The 15,764-nt window shown below is 48.6% G+C and overlaps 1 protein-coding gene across 1 annotated transcript in view; it reads left to right on the forward strand.

The window, feature by feature from the left end:
- Nucleotides 1–15,448, forward strand: part of LOC134980564 (cholesterol 24-hydroxylase-like) — a 30,564-nt gene extending 15,116 nt beyond the window's left edge. The window contains exons 7-15 of the mRNA XM_063947433.1: nt 511–621; nt 2,890–3,046; nt 7,487–7,549; nt 7,928–8,000; nt 9,081–9,165; nt 10,675–10,785; nt 11,626–11,714; nt 13,094–13,160; nt 15,042–15,448. Coding sequence (XP_063803503.1) covers nt 511–621; nt 2,890–3,046; nt 7,487–7,549; nt 7,928–8,000; nt 9,081–9,165; nt 10,675–10,785; nt 11,626–11,714; nt 13,094–13,160; nt 15,042–15,188 — 903 coding nt within the window. The 3' untranslated portion in view covers nt 15,189–15,448. The remainder of the gene's footprint in view (nt 1–510; nt 622–2,889; nt 3,047–7,486; nt 7,550–7,927; nt 8,001–9,080; nt 9,166–10,674; nt 10,786–11,625; nt 11,715–13,093; nt 13,161–15,041) is intronic.
- The last annotated feature ends 316 nt before the right edge of the window (nt 15,449–15,764 follow it).

The following is a 15,764-nucleotide window of genomic DNA, read 5'->3' on the forward strand; positions in this document are numbered from 1 at the left end:
GTTTTTCTAAGCACTCCCTGAAAACGGTCAGTTGACATCCAGAAACGCCCACTTCATGTTAATCTTCCTGCGTTCGGCCGTGCGACTGGAATCTTCGTTAGACTCCACGATGCTCTTTGTACCCGTACGACGCACCTGCGCATTGCAGTGCATACGCATGCGCAGAAATGCCGATTTTTAGCCTGATCGCTGCTCTGCGAACAACGGCAGCTATCGATCAACTCGGAATGACCCCCTTAGAAGGTGATAAATGGAGATTTAAATATAGCTTGGTTAAAATATGAAATAAAATTAAATTAAACTCAAAACTAGAATATAAAATAAAAGTAAAAAACGAAAAATAAATAAATTGCAGTGAAATGGGCAACTTCTCCACAGACTCACTTCTCCACTCTTTTCACCGCTTCATGAATAGACCCCACAGATGATCACATTTGTCTCTAATTTATTCTATAGTGTTTTAACATTGTCTTTTACTGTATATCAAGGTGTTGTGTGTGTTTTCCACAGGTGGCATTTGATATAGACCTAAATTCCCTACATGATGATCGGACCCCGTTCCCAAGGGCCATTTTTATGGCTCTGAAAGGATTGGTTGAAATGAGAGACCCTTTTGCGCAGGTGGGTATTTACTATTACTTGCACAGTTTACATTTAGTTTGGCTGGAGTATTTTATGCCAAATCATTAGCCGCTACGGTATATAGCCGCCTTTAGATATAATCATAAATTTAGGGGCCCATTTATCAACGAGTGATACAACTCATTGTGGATGATAAAACTCGCTGCGTATGATAAGTGGTCCTCCAGCCAATCCGCTCCCAACTGTCATTTTTCAAATACATGATAGGAGCCAGGGCTGTTTCTAGCCAATTTGACTCCCAGTGCAAGATTTCAAAATGCCCCCCCCCCCCCCCCCCCATTGACATTAAAAAAATAAAACAAATACGCCCCCTTCCCCCATAGCTATTCGGCGCGCACGTGACCTAATTAAAATGGGCGTGGCCTCATCTGATATCATCACGGCCACCACAGGTAGGAAAAAAAATCAGAAGTCCCCATTTCACACAGTACGGCAGGCAAGAGACCCCATTTTACACATTACGCATGCAAGACTCCCCATTTTACACAGTACAGCAGGCAATAGTCCCCATTTTACACAGTGCGGCAGGCAATAGTCCCCATTTTACACAGTACGGCAGGCAAGAGTCTCCATTTTACACAGTGCTGCAGGCAAGAGTCTCCATTTTACACAGTGCGGCAGACAAGTGTCCCCATTTTACACAGCATGGCAGGCAGGTGTCCCCATTTTACACAGCATGGCAGGCAGGTGTCCCCATTTTACTCAGTACGGCTGGCAAGTGTCCCCATTTTACTCAGTACGGCAGGCAATAGTCCCCATTTTACACAGTACGGCAGGCAAGTGTCCCCATTTTATTCAGTACGGCAGGCAAGTGTCCCCATTTTACTCAGTACGGCAGGCAAGTGTCCCCATTTTACTCAGTATGGCAGGTAAGTGTCCCCATTTTACTCAGTACGGCAGGCAAGTGTCCCCATTTTACTCAGTATGGCAGGCAAGTGTCAAGCGGGGGGAAAGGAAGGGAGAGGGAGAGGGGGGGGGTGGACGAGACTACTTACCGATGAACAGCAATCAGGATCTTCCCGCTCTTCGCACCGGCCGCCTCCTCGGCTCCTTCCAGCTTGTCTGCTCCTCCTCCCTCTTCCTGAGCACTTCTGCTCGGGGGGCGGGGTTTCGTGGAATGACGCGATTACATCATGACGTCACGACGCAACCGCGTCATTCTGCGAAACTCCGCCCCGAGTTCTCGGGAAGAGGGAGGAGGGGGATAAAAGGAGCCGCAAAGTGCCGCGGCGGGCGCCCCGTGTGATTGCATGGCTCGCCCGCCGCAAGAAACGGCACTGATAGGAGCTGAACACTTGACAGGAACTGATTGGCTGAAGCACCATTTATCACATGTAACAAGTTATATTATTCACAACGAGTTTTATCACTCATTGATAAATGAGCTTCATAGTGCTATATTGACTGATGCTAGAGGTTCTACTGTTTTCCTGTTCTGGCCAATGTGCAGGTTGCAAAGCTGGGGTATAAGGTAGTGTTCTCCTGCAAGGCCACATTCTTGCAGCGAGACCACACACCTTTTTTTGGAGCATGTGCGCAAATTCTTTCTTTTTAACATGTCTATGGGGGGTGGGGTGAATTTTTAACTGTTCACACAGAGAGCCAAATTGCCCAGAAAAGACCCTGTTTTGTTTTGCTAAAATGCCATGGGATGGTGAGGCAGGGAGAGCAAAAGTTCTAATTACGCCACTGGGGGGGACACTTTTATTGGTGGGGGCCCCCACTTCCCCTGTAATTTCCCGCCTGGGATGACTAGTTAGGGGGGAGAATGCTTTGGTCAGGGGTCCAGTCAAGTATGTCCCCAGGCTGTAACATTACCTCCATGCTAGTGGAGTCCAGTGATGGTTCTAAAGATACATGGAACCCCTATTAATTTTGTTCCCCGTATTTTTAGGACCAGGGCCGTCTCCAAGAACCTGATGCTAGTTACTTAAATACGGGGAACCCTGCACATGTTTTCCCCCTGTATTTTTTTAACCTGTGCCGGCTCAAAAATTGTGAGTCTGGTTATACTTTTGAGAGGGGGGGGACCCCGACCCAAGACATTTTTTTTTACACACTGATGATGTTCGTTGTTAGGAAACAGTTTCCAACCCCTGGAATAAATGATTATATTGTATAAGTATTTGACTCCTGGCTGAATTTAGTTCCAGGGTCTTCCATGGTATTACATCTTCTAAAGGAGAAAATGAGTTGTATCTTGGGTTAAAGTGTTGTTATTAATCTACATTTGATTTTTATATGTAGATTCGTCCTTCAAAAAGAAAACTTATCCAAGAAATCCGGGACTCTGTCCTGCTGCTCCGTAAAACAGGGAAGGACTGCATTGAGAAGCGTCAGAGGTTGGTAGAGGAGGGAGCAGAGGTTCCCGGGGATATACTGACACAGATACTCAGGGGAGGCGGTAAGTGTCTGTGAGGTAATGATACACTCGGAGGCATGCGAAAATCACTTGCTAAGCAAAACCAAGGCTTTAACGAAAATTATATGGCATCTGTTGTATGCTAAAGCTCTCTGTGTCCAAACAAAAAGATCCATCTGTGCTGCCTCCATTCCCCTCCTCACATCATGTCACTGCTGCCCCTGTCACATGCAGCCCTGTCCTCACTGACACATCACTCATATCCTGATATACTCTGTGCTGCTGGGGACCCTGCTCCTCCCACTATATAACTCTCAGTCTGTGGTTTCCTGCTGCCTCCATTCCCCTCCTCACATCATGTCACTGCCCCTGTCACATGCAGCCCTGTCCTCACTGACACATCACTCATCTCCTGATATACTCTGTGCTGCTGGGGACCCTGCTCCTCCCACTATATAACTCTCAGTCTGTGGTTTCCTGCTGCCTCCATTCCCCTCCTCACATCATGTCACTGCCCCTGTCACATGCAGCCCTGTCCTCACTGACACATCACTCATATCCTGATATACTCTGTGCTGCTGGGGACCCTGCTCCTCCCACTATATAACTCTCAGTCTGTGGTTTCCTGCTGCCTCCATTCCCCTCCTCACATCATGTCACTGCCCCTGTCACATGCAGCCCTGTCCTCACTGACACATCACTCATATCCTGATATACTCTGTGCTGCTGGGGACCCTGCTCCTCCCACTATATAACTCTCAGTCTGTGGTTTCCTGCTGCCTCCATTCCCCTCCTCACATCATGTCACTGCCCCTGTCACATGCAGCCCTGTCCTCACTGACACATCACTCATCTCCTGATATACTCTGTGCTGCTGGGGACCCTGCTCCTCCCTCTATATAACTCTCAGTCTGTGACTTCCTGCTGCCTCCATTCCCCTCCTCACATCATGTCACTGCCCCTGTCACATGCAGCTCTGTCCTCACTGACACATCACTCATATCCTGATATACTCTGTGCTGCTGGGGACCCTGCTCCCCCCACTATATAACTCTCAGTCTGTGGTTTCCTGCTGCCTCCATTCCCCTCCTCACATCATGTCACTGCCCCTGTCACATGCAGCCCTGTCCTCACTGACACATCACTCATCTCCTGATATACTCTGTGCTGCTGGGGACCCTGCTCCTCCCTCTATATAACTCTCAGTCTGTGACTTCCTGCTGCCTCCATTCCCCTCCTCACATCATGTCACTGCCCCTGTCACATGCAGCCCTGTCCTCACTGACACATCACTCATATCCTGATATACTCTGTGCTGCTGGGGACCCTGCTCCTCCCACTATATAACTCTCAGTCTGTGGTTTCCTGCTGCCTCCATTCCCCTCCTCACATCATGTCACTGCCCCTGTCACATGCAGCCCTGTCCTCACTGACACATCACTCATCTCTGTCCTGATATACTCTGTGCTGCTGGGGACCCTGCTCCTCCCACTATATAACTCTCAGTCTCTGGTTTCCTGCTGCCTCCATTCCCCTCCTCACATCATGTCACTGCCCCTGTCACATGCAGCCCTGTCCTCACTGACACATCACTCATATCCTGATATACTCTGTGCTGCTGGGGACCCTGCTCCTCCCACTATATAACTCTCAGTCTGTGGCTTCCTGCTGCCTCCATTCCCCTCCTCACATCATGTCACTGCCCCTGTCACATGCAGCCCTGTCCTCACTAACACATCCCTCATCTCCTGATATACTCTGTGCTGCTGGGGACCCTGCTCCTCCCACTATATAACTCTCAGTATGTGGCTTCCTGCTGCCTCCATTCCCCTCCTCACATCATGTCACTTCCCCTGTCACATGCAGCCCTGTCCTCACTGACGCATCACTCATCTCCTGATATACTCTGTGCTGCTGGGGATCTGCTCCTCCCACTACATAACTCTCAGTCTGTGGCTCCCTGCTGCCTCCATTCCCCTCCTCACATCATGTCACTGCCCCTGTCACATGCAGCCCTGTCCTTACTGACACATCACTCATCTCCTGATATACTCTCTGCTGCTCTGGGCTCCCTGCTCCTCATAATATATAATTCTCAGTCTGTGGCTGCTGCCTCCATTCCCCTCCTCACATCATGTCACTGCCCCTGTCACATGCAGCCCTGTCCTCACTGACACATCACTCATATCCTGATATACTCTGTGCTGCTGGGGACCCTGCTCCTCCCACTATATAACTCTCAGTTTGTAGCTTCCTGCTGCCTCCATTCCCCTCTTCGCATCATGTCACTGCCCCTGTCACATGGAACCCTGTCCTCACTGACACATCACTCATCTCCTGATATACTCTGTGCTGCTGGGGATCCTGCTCCTCCCACTATATAACTCTCAGTCTGTGACTTCCTGCTGCCTCCATTCCCCTCCTCACATCATGTCACTGCCCCTGTCACATGCAGCACTGTCCTCACTGACACATCACTCATCTCCTGATATACTCTGTGCTGCTGGAGACACTGCTCCTCCCACTATATAACTCTCAGTCTGTGGCTTCCTGCTGCCTCCATTCCCCTCCTCACATCATGTCACTGCCCCTGTCACATGCAGCCCTGTCCTCACTGTCACATCACTCATCTCCTGATATACTCTGTGCTGCTGGTATACCCTGCCCCTCCCACTATATAACTTTCAGTCTGTGGCTGCTGCCTCCATTCCCCTCCTCACATCATGTCACTGCCCTGTCACATGCAGCCCTGTCCTCACTGACACATCACTCATCTCCTGATATACTCTGTGCTGCTGGGGACCCTGCTCCTCCCACTATATAACTCTCAGTCTGTGGCTTCCTGCTGCCTCCATTCCCCTCCTCACATCATGTCACTGCCCCTGTCACATGCAGCACTGTCCTCACTGACACATCACTCATCTCCTGATATACTCTGTGCTGCTGGAGATCCTGCTCCTCCCACTATATAACTCTCAGTCTGTGGCTTCCTACTGCCTCCATTCCCCTCCTCACATCATGTCACTGCCCCTGTCACATGCAGCCCTGTCCTCACTGACACATGACTCATCTCCTTATATACTCTGTGCTGCTGGGGACCCTGCTCCTCCCACTATATAACTCTCAGTCTGTGGCTTCCTGCTGCCCCCATTCCCCTCCTCACATCATGTCACTGCCCCTGTCACATGCAGCCCTGTCCTAACTGACACATCACACATCTCCTGATATACTCTGTGCTGCTGGGTATCCTGCTCCTCCCACTATATAACTCTCAGTCTGTGACTTCCTGCTGCCTCCATTCCCCTCCTCACATCATGTCACTGCCCCTGTCACATGCAGCCCTGTCCTCACTGACACATCACTCATCTCCTGATATACTCTGTGCTGCTGTCGCATGCAGTAATATCCTCACTTGTAGAATTACACAAGTCAGATGGATAGGTCGTTGCCTTGCAGATGTATCCTGCTTGGCTACAGGTTTTGCTATCTATGTCCACTTCAAAACTGAGGTCACCTGGTTGTACAAATAGGGTTAGGAACTTAGGCGATGTGGTCACAGTGAATTGGCCCTTGGAATGCAGGGACATGTCACTCAACTTCAAGCCATTCGGAACAAACGCAACATCTCCTCAAATCAGACCTGTCCCATGAAACTCAAAGACAGGGAAATGGTGAGCGTGGCCATTTTCTCTGTGATTTGCACATGTGTAATAGAGATGTCCCCAGGTACAAGGTGCAGGCGCCATGTTCCCGGAGATCTGCACTTGCACAGAGAGGAGGAGCCTGCACGGACGCCGGCACAAGGGCCCTCTCCTCTCTTAAAACACCCCTGAACATAGGGGGTCTATGTACTAAGCCATGGAGAGAGGTAAAGTACCAGCCAATCAGCTCCTACCTGCTATGTTTCAGGCTGTGTTTGAACAATACAGTTAGGAGCTGATTGGCTAATACTTTATCTCTCTCCAATTTATATCTCTCCTAGGCTTAGTAAATAGAGCCCTTACTCAAGACATTTTGATCATTATGCCTATAAAAGCTTACTTCTGTTGACTCCTATTTACTAACAGGGCCTAATTCAGACCTGATCGTAGCAGCAAATTTGTTAGCAGTTGGGCAAAACCATGTGCACTGCAGGTGGGGCAGATGTAACATGTGCAGAGAGAGTTAGATTTGGGTGGGTTATATTGTTTCTGTGCAGGGTAAATACTGGCTGCTTTATTTTTACACTGCAATTTAGATTTCAGTTTGCACACATCCTCCACCCAAATCTAACTCTCTCTGCAGATGTTACACCTGCCCCCCCTGCACTGCACATGGTTTTGCCCATCTGCTAACAAATTTGCTGCTGCGATCAGGTCTGAATTAGGCCCAATTGTTCATACCAGAGTATTGCGGTATGGAGAGTAGTGTACATTTGGTATATCCTGACATAAGGACTTGCGCTACGAGCGTTACATTTATGTCTGCCTCCTGTTTCCTCAGCGCTGGAAGATTACTGCGATAACGAGGTGCTGGTAGACAACTTTGTCACTTTCTTCATCGCTGGTTTGTAGACAATATTACAAAAAAACCAAGTATTTCCCTGTATAGACTGCACTGCAGATAAACTGTTCCTTAAATGGGGCCTAATTCAGATCCCGTTGGGTCCGCGGTACATGGCACAAAGTAGTGTCACAGGTGATCCGATCACTCATGTAAGCAGGAGGCGTCTACTTATATCAGGCGCCTCCTGCGGGCGACATTACCATATTAGTGCTATCATTGGAAGCCACAGCGATGACTTCAGCCATATCTGAACTAGGCCCAAGGAGCCGTTTATACCTACATAGGTGGCAGTGATAAGTAATTGTCTATAGTAGAGACCAGGGGACTGGGGGCGCATTCTCTCTCTCATAGATTATATATAACGGTGTTGTTCTTCAGGCCAGGAAACGACGGCCAATCAGCTGGCGTTCGCTGTCCAGGAACTGGCGCTACATCCCGAGATACTGAGAAAGTGAGTTCTGCATCATGTGCAATATAGGATAGACACAAGCTTTGGGTCATTTTTTATTTCTTACTTGTTGTGGAACTAGAAGTCCCAGTGTGCACAGGCTGGCAGGGTATACTGCCATGTGTAGTCCCACATCAGCCTAAGTACCAGAAGATGTATAGTTCTGATGTATATACTGCGCATTAGCTCCTCCTGAGCTCTGTTGTATTAATCCTAGAGTAGGTGGGGCTTAAGTCTGGTGGCAGCAAGGGGTGGGGTCTAAATATGAGGGTGGAGCTTAAATCTGGCACTGCCAGGTACTATACCCGCAGTCACTCACAAGTTAGCATACAGGACTGCATCGGCTGCAGCCCCTGGAAGCCAGACAGGGCTGATGTAATAGCAGGGAGGTGGCTTCCCATGGGAATCACTCTCTCTACTATAGCAGTCTGGACTGGCAATCCTAGGAGGAGAAAACACCTACCCTGGGACTGCCTGTTTGGTTGTGATTAGCAAGGAGCACTTCCAATGGGGAGCCACTGCTAGGCAGTCCCTGCGGGTGGAGGATTATACTGGGGGGAAGGCTGCCGTCCTGCACTCCCTAGATAAAATCCACCAATGCAATTACATACCACATCCTGTGGTTGTCCCTTTGGGCATTGACATGCCCCACCTCTTGCGTTTAGATGTTAATGATCGCTATCCTGCAATCTGTGTTCACCAGCGCTGCTCGTGATCACATGATGTGTGCTTAATACATGTGTGTACAATCCTTTATTGATCTTATAAAGCATGTGCTCCCTTTTGGCTAAGTGTCTGTGCATCGTCACGGATACATATAAACTGCAGATTATACAGAGTACATTAATAACGTCATTCAATCCAAAGGCATTCCATGAACACAACATCATCCTCACATTATGGGGATCTCCATTCTACTGTACATATGTATTAAATGCGTTACTTATTACACTTATTAGATGGAAACTATTGTAAATGAGTTTAAAGGTTTCTTAGAAAAATTTTTTTTACTTTAGCAAAATAATATTTATAGAATGATAAATAGCACAAGTTACGTTCACATGAAATGTGTGTGCATTGCAGAGCGAGGGCGGAGGTGGATGAGGTCATTGGTTCAAAGCGAGACATTGAGTATGATGACCTCGGCAAACTAAAGTACCTGTCCCAGGTAAGGTCACAGGGCTCACAGCAGAATGGAGAACTCTGAATGGCAAGATAAAACTGTAAGATGCATGAAAATCTACAGCCATTGTGCATCATGAGAGCCCTGGGAGGGTACCCGGTCTCTAGGTCAACCACACTTAGGTCAATAACGTCTAGGTCAAAAGTTTGACATGAGTTTTTCACAATTTTTTTATTTTTTTGAACTTTTTCATACTTGCCGATCCACGTGGACTACGATTGGCAATAGTAACCTTTGCCCGAAGTATGGCAAGTGAAGTGAGCCATGCGCGGGGACACTTTGCATTAATTGGGGCTCCCGGTCACAGTAAGGAGATAACGTCACAATTTTTAAAAAAACACCCCATGTCGACCTTTTGACCTGTTGACCAAGAACATGTCGATCTAGAGACCCTGTCGACGTAGAATCCCTGTCAACCTAGTTACTGTCACCCAACCCAGAGGCAACTACAAGAAGAAAGTGCATTTTGTTTTATATTCTGTTCTAGAAAACATAACACTGAAGGGGAAATTCAATTAAAAGCAGGAAATCTGTAAGGTCCCTGACCATTAATACTGGGGGTTGATCAAAAGAAACCTTTATGTGAATGTTAGTGACCTAATGAAGGAGAGAGTTTTATATTTGATTTTGTTTTCTTCTTTCCTTCTGTGCACTGGAAACACGAGAGGAGGGAGATTGCTAATTTGAAGGAACACCACTATAAAGTACCCTATATTTAAAGGAAAGGACATTACGAGAACAGCGCTTTATGGGGGTCATTCCAACCCGTTCGCACGCTGCAGTTTGTTGCAGCGGTGTGAACGGGTCGGAACTGCGCATGCGCGGTGCACGCATTGCGCAAGTGTGTCATTGCCCGGCGACGTCTAGCGACGCGGCCAGCGGAAAAAGTGATCGCAGCGGCGATCGCAAGAAGACTGTCAGGCGGCAGGTGGTCCAGGGGCGTCGACTGTCAATTTTCAAGGCGTGGTGAGGCGAACGCAGGCGGGTCCAGGCATTTGGATGGAGGATATCTGACGTCAATCCCGGGACCTTCAACGCTGGATCCGTCGCACAGGGTAAGTATGTCCAGGGCTGGTCTTGTTTTGCAGGAAACTTTTTTTTTGCATAGCTCGGCTGCACAAGTGATCGCAGCCCTGCTATGCTAAAATACATTCTCCCATAGGCGGCGTCTAGTTGATCGCACAAGCAGCAAAAAGTTGCTACGTGCGATCAGCTCGGAATGTGGACCTATATGCCTTTCCGTTTTGTATTTTATAGAAAATGCACGTTATGTACTAAAAGGGGAGAGCGAAAGTTTTGTTTTCCCTTTTTTTTTTTGTTTCTTTTCACTTTCACTTCCCTCTTCAAGAAAAAGCAATAAAACTCCCCAGGAATAGCGTGTCTGCACTGATTAGCTAATTAGGGGTTACAGCCAGTAAGCAGATTATATAGTAAACGTAGATTTTTGGGCTATCCTGCTTAACCACATCTCGGTATTTCTCTCTGTCTATCCAGGTACTGAAGGAGACCCTGAGGTTGTACCCCACCGCTCCCGGGACCTCTCGGTTAATAGAAGAAGACCTTGTTGTTGAGGGAATCAGGATTCCAAAACATACTCCAGTGTTGGTAGGATTTGGGATAAATGTTAAGTATTGTCGCTTGTGAGGGATTCTGGGAACCAGGTGATGAGCATCAGCCTATTATTACCTACTCTCCCGGAATGGCCGAGAAGCACGAGGCACACAAGTTTTGGACCCGGACCCAAGTCAGCCTCCCGCATCTGACCACTTCCCTAAGGACGTGGGCTGTCCTGAGTCTTCAGGATGCGTTCTGCGGTGAATCACATCATCCTACTACCGCTCGGCACTGCTCTAGATTGCAGCATTGAGCAGCTGGCTTTTGAGACACTATGGGAGGTATGCAATTAGCGCTGATCATTTCGGAGTTAATGAATTTGCCTCACATGAGTATTCAATTAGGGCCGTTTCCGTTTGTTATGAAGGCATTATCGCCAATGCCTTTTCACCTTTTTTATTAAGTGGAAAGGCATCGGCGAAAAATGCCTAAAAATTGGCAAAAATGACCCACGTTTTTTGATGGAAAACAAGTGGATTTGCCGATCCACGTGTTTTCTGCCCCTGCCGCATTTTTTGCCTAGGAGTAATTGCATAGGGCGACTCCCCATTCGCCCTAAAAATAGCAAAAAGCTCAGTGATTTCACCTTCTGTAGGTGAAAAACATGGAGCAAATTGTATACCCCCTGTGGCAGCTTACTGATGGTGTCTGCAATGTGCATTAGCCTCCCCCCAGCCTCCATGGATTTCCGGTACTGGCGGATATATCTGGCGGTGCCACTACATACGCTATCTGGGTAAATGTGTCATGTGCATCACATTGTTATAATGGTCACATCCCTGTGCCCCGCAGTGATTTCCTGTGACACCTGCCGTTTTCTGTTCCCTGCAGACCTACTCCTACGTCACAGGGAGGATGGAGCAGTTCTTCCCAGATCCCACCACCTTCGATCCAGACAGATTCAGCCGCAACTCCCCAAAGTAAGCTGTGAATGGAAAGAGTTACACGACTCTGAGATAACTGCAGGTGTCTCTGTGCAGTGCATTATGGGTGGTCTCTGTGCAGTGCATTATGGGTGGTCTCTGTGCATTGCAGGTGTCTCTGTGCAGTGCATTATGGGTGGTCTCTGTGCAGTGCATTATGGGTGGTCTCTGTGCAGTGCATTATCGGTGTCTTTGTGCATTGCATTATGGGAGGTCTCTGTGCAGTGCATTATGGGTGGTCTCTGTGCATTGCAGGTGTCTCTGGCAGTGCATTATGGGTGGTCTCTGTGCAGTGCATTATGGGTGTCTTTGTGCAGTGCATTATGGGTGGTCTATGTGCAGTGCATTATGGGTGGTATCTGTGCATTGCAGGTGTCTGTGCATTGCAGGTGTCTCTGTGCATTGTGGGTGGTCTCAGTGCATTGTGGGTGGTCTCTGTGCATTGCGGGTGTCTCTGTGCATTGCAGGTGTCTCTGTGCGTTGTGGGTGGTCTCAGTGCATTGTGGGTGGTCTCAGTGCATTGTGGGTGTCTCTGTGCGTTGTGGGTGGTCTCAGTGCATTGCAGGTGTCTCTGTGCATTGCAGGTGTCTCTATGCATTGTGGGTGGTCTCAGTGCATTGCAGGTGTCTCTGTGCATTGCGGGTGTCTCTGTGCATTGCAGGTGTCTCTGTGCGTTGTGGGTGGTCTCAGTGCATTGTGGGTGGTCTCAGTGCATTGTGGGTGTCTCTGTGCGTTGTGGGTGGTCTCAGTGCATTGCAGGTGTCTCTGTGCATTGCAGGTGTCTCTATGCATTGTGGGTGGTCTCAGTGCATTGCAGGTGTCTCTGTGCATTGCGGGTGTCTCTGTGCATTGCAGGTGTCTCTGTGCGTTGTGGGTGGTCTCAGTGCATTGCGGGTGTCTCTGTGCATTGCGGGTGTCTCTGTGCATTGCAGGTGTCTCTGTGCATTGTGGGTGGTCTCAGTGCATTGCAGGTGTCTCTGTGCATTGCGGGTGTCTCTATGCATTGCGGGTGGTCTCAGTGCATTGCAGGTGTCTCTATGCATTGTGGGTGGTCTCAGTGCATTGCAGGTGTCTCTGTGCATTGCAGGTGTCTCTATGCATTGCAGGTGTCTCTATGCATTGCAGGTGTCTCTGTGCATTGCGGGTATCTCTGTGCATTGCGGGTGTCTGTGCATTGCGGGTGTCTCTGTGCATTGCGGGTGTCTCTGTGCATTGCGGGTGTCTCTGTGCATTGTGGGTGTCTCTGTGCATTGCGGGTGTCTCTGTGCATTGCGGGTGTCTCTGTGCATTGCGGGTGTCTCTGTGCATTGCAGGTGTCTCTGTGCATTCTAAAGATTTGAATAATTTGCGTGTAAAATGTGTTTGTTCCCTAACAGGCCGTACTTCACCTACTTCCCGTTCTCCCTTGGCCCGCGCTCCTGTATAGGTCAGGTCTTTGCACAGGTATGTAGACGGACAGAATTGCAGCATTCATGATTTTGGGTTTAAAAGTTCTGATATCTGGAGGCAAAGGGGTAATAGTGCGGGGCAGAGCTGAACGCATGGTCCGGTGCAGAGCTGAACGCATGGTCCGGTGCAGAGCTGAACGCATGGTCCGGTGTAGAGCTGAACGCATGGTCCGGGGCAGAGCTGAACGCATGGTCCGGGGCAGAGCTGAACGCATGGTCCGGGGCAGAGCTGAACGCATGGTCCGGGGCAGAGCTGAACGCATGGTCCGGAGCTGAACGCATGGTCCGGGGCAGAGCTGAACGCATGGTCCGGGGCAGAGCTGAACGCATGGTCCGGGGCAGAGCTGAACGCATGGTCCGGTGCAGAGCTGAACGCATGGTCCGGGGCAGAGCTGAACGCATGGTCCGGGGCAGAGCTGAACGCATGGTCCGGGGCAGAGCTGAACGCATGGTCCGGGGCAGAGCTGAACGCATGGTCCGGGGCAGAGCTGAACGCATGGTCCGGGGCAGAGCTGAACGCATGGTCCGGGGCAGAGCTGAACGCATGGTCCGGTGCAGAGCTGAACGCATGGTCCGGTGCAGAGCTGAACGCATGGTCCGGTGCAGAGCTGAACGCATGGTCCGGGGCAGAGCTGAAGGCATGGTCCGGGCTGAAGGCATGGTCCGGGGCAGAGCTGAACGCATGGTCCGGTGCAGAGCTGAACGCAAATGAGTTTAACACTGCGCATGTTTCAGAGCTGAGTGTACACCGCCTGGGTGTGATGTGGGGCCGCACGCAACTCAGTCGCATAGCCACTTGAAGCTGAAGGTCCGTAACTGGGTGGCAAGGGGCGTTCACATGTTGAGTCGCGAATCTCACCATTTTCCCGAGGTGGGGGCGGGGCATGGTGATGTTGGAGCTAAGCTGCAAAATGATTTGCGTAATTTTCGCCCCTCCCCCTCTTTACGGACACGCAAATGCCTGTAATTATCTCTCCATCCTTCCCGCTTTACTAGGGAGTGGGCAGGATGCGGGAGATCTTGCTGCTCTTACGGGGGAGCAGGGGGCGCCCCTAAAAATCATGATCCTCCCTCAACTTCCGGGAGAGTATGCAAGTATGGTTTTATGTCAATTTCCAGCAGCTTTTCTCACTAATAAATCCTTGCCCAATATTCTGGGAGGAACCATACACAGACATTACTACTGGAAGTGACATATGGGGTCTGATTCTGTGCCGCGTGCTTCTGCGGAGCCTTTTCCCTACAGCCGCGGCATTGTACTTACTTTCATTTTCTAATGCGGCAATCGGTCAAACTAATTCAGAGATGTCCGCATACCTGATGGTATAGGTACATCTCCGATGTTTGTATAACTGCGTCTGTGCATGACCCGTAGTGCACATGTACAGATCAGGTCATGCGCCAGAGAACGCAGTGCGGCTGCAACCAGGTGAGTGACAGTCTGCAACCATCTGGGGGCGGGCAGGGGGCAGTGACTGGGAAGAATTCTACAAAATGTCTTATTTGTGGGTGCTAGAGATCACATACAAATACACAATGATAGTGAGGATGGTGAGTCGCTCTAGCAAACCACTTGTGATTGGCTGAGCGAAACTGCAGCGCTGTAGGTGTTAGGTGCCCTCATTATTGCTTCTGTGCATGTTATTTGTACGTGTCATTTTCAGCCATTTGTATACGATGCATTAGAGCTGGTTTTCACTTTATTTATTTTTTTAAAGCCTAATAACTAATACATATTTATCAAGCAAAACAAATCTTCTCCTCCTTCTAGTACAGCTCTATAAAACTATTCCTAATGCTGTAATAAATGTAATAGATAAGACCAACTGCCCCTATCGGACTCCCGGTAAGCCACATCTTTCTTACGTGAATGCAGATGGAGGCCAAAGTCGTGATGGCGAAACTGCTGCAGAGGTTTGAGTTCCGGCTGGTGGAGGGTCAGACGTTCAAGATTCTGGATGCAGGAACTCTGCGCCCCATGGACGGAGTGAGGTGTCGACTTACACTCCGAGCAGAGCAGTAAAGAAGCAAAGCGTTTTCTTGCGATCACTATTAATGGATAACATTACTTTATTCATTATTCTGATAGGTGTGATGTCAGAATTTTATAACATTAATGATATGTTTTATTTTATTTTTTGTACAAATTAACTTTGACGTCAACTGATTTGGTTCTGTGAGAGGCTGAAAGCAAACTTGCCTACTTGTGAATATTTATACCCTAAAACCTGCCCAACTCTTTGTTTGAGTCATTTTCAATAACAATTATAAAGTATGAAAACATTACTGCCTTTAATGCAAAGAATCCTTCCCAGATGGAATTAATGCATTTGTATCATGTGTACAGTCTGTGTCACTTACATCGATCTGTTGTCTCTGACCGACCATATTTTCTAAGTATTAATGTTTTAGTTTCAAAATAGGGTTAATTAATGTTAAGGGTATACAGCGCCGGCAACAGAAATCTTGAGGCTCCATACAGTGATATCTCTGGGGCCCCTTCAGATTATATATATATATATATATATATATATATATTAAAGCGTAACGTAATTTGCTTTGCTATATAAGAAACTTAATAAATAATATATTTATTTAT

The sequence above is a fragment of the Pseudophryne corroboree genome, chromosome 12 (assembly GCF_028390025.1).
Source record: "Pseudophryne corroboree isolate aPseCor3 chromosome 12, aPseCor3.hap2, whole genome shotgun sequence".
NCBI classification, from domain to species: domain Eukaryota; kingdom Metazoa; phylum Chordata; class Amphibia; order Anura; family Myobatrachidae; genus Pseudophryne; species Pseudophryne corroboree.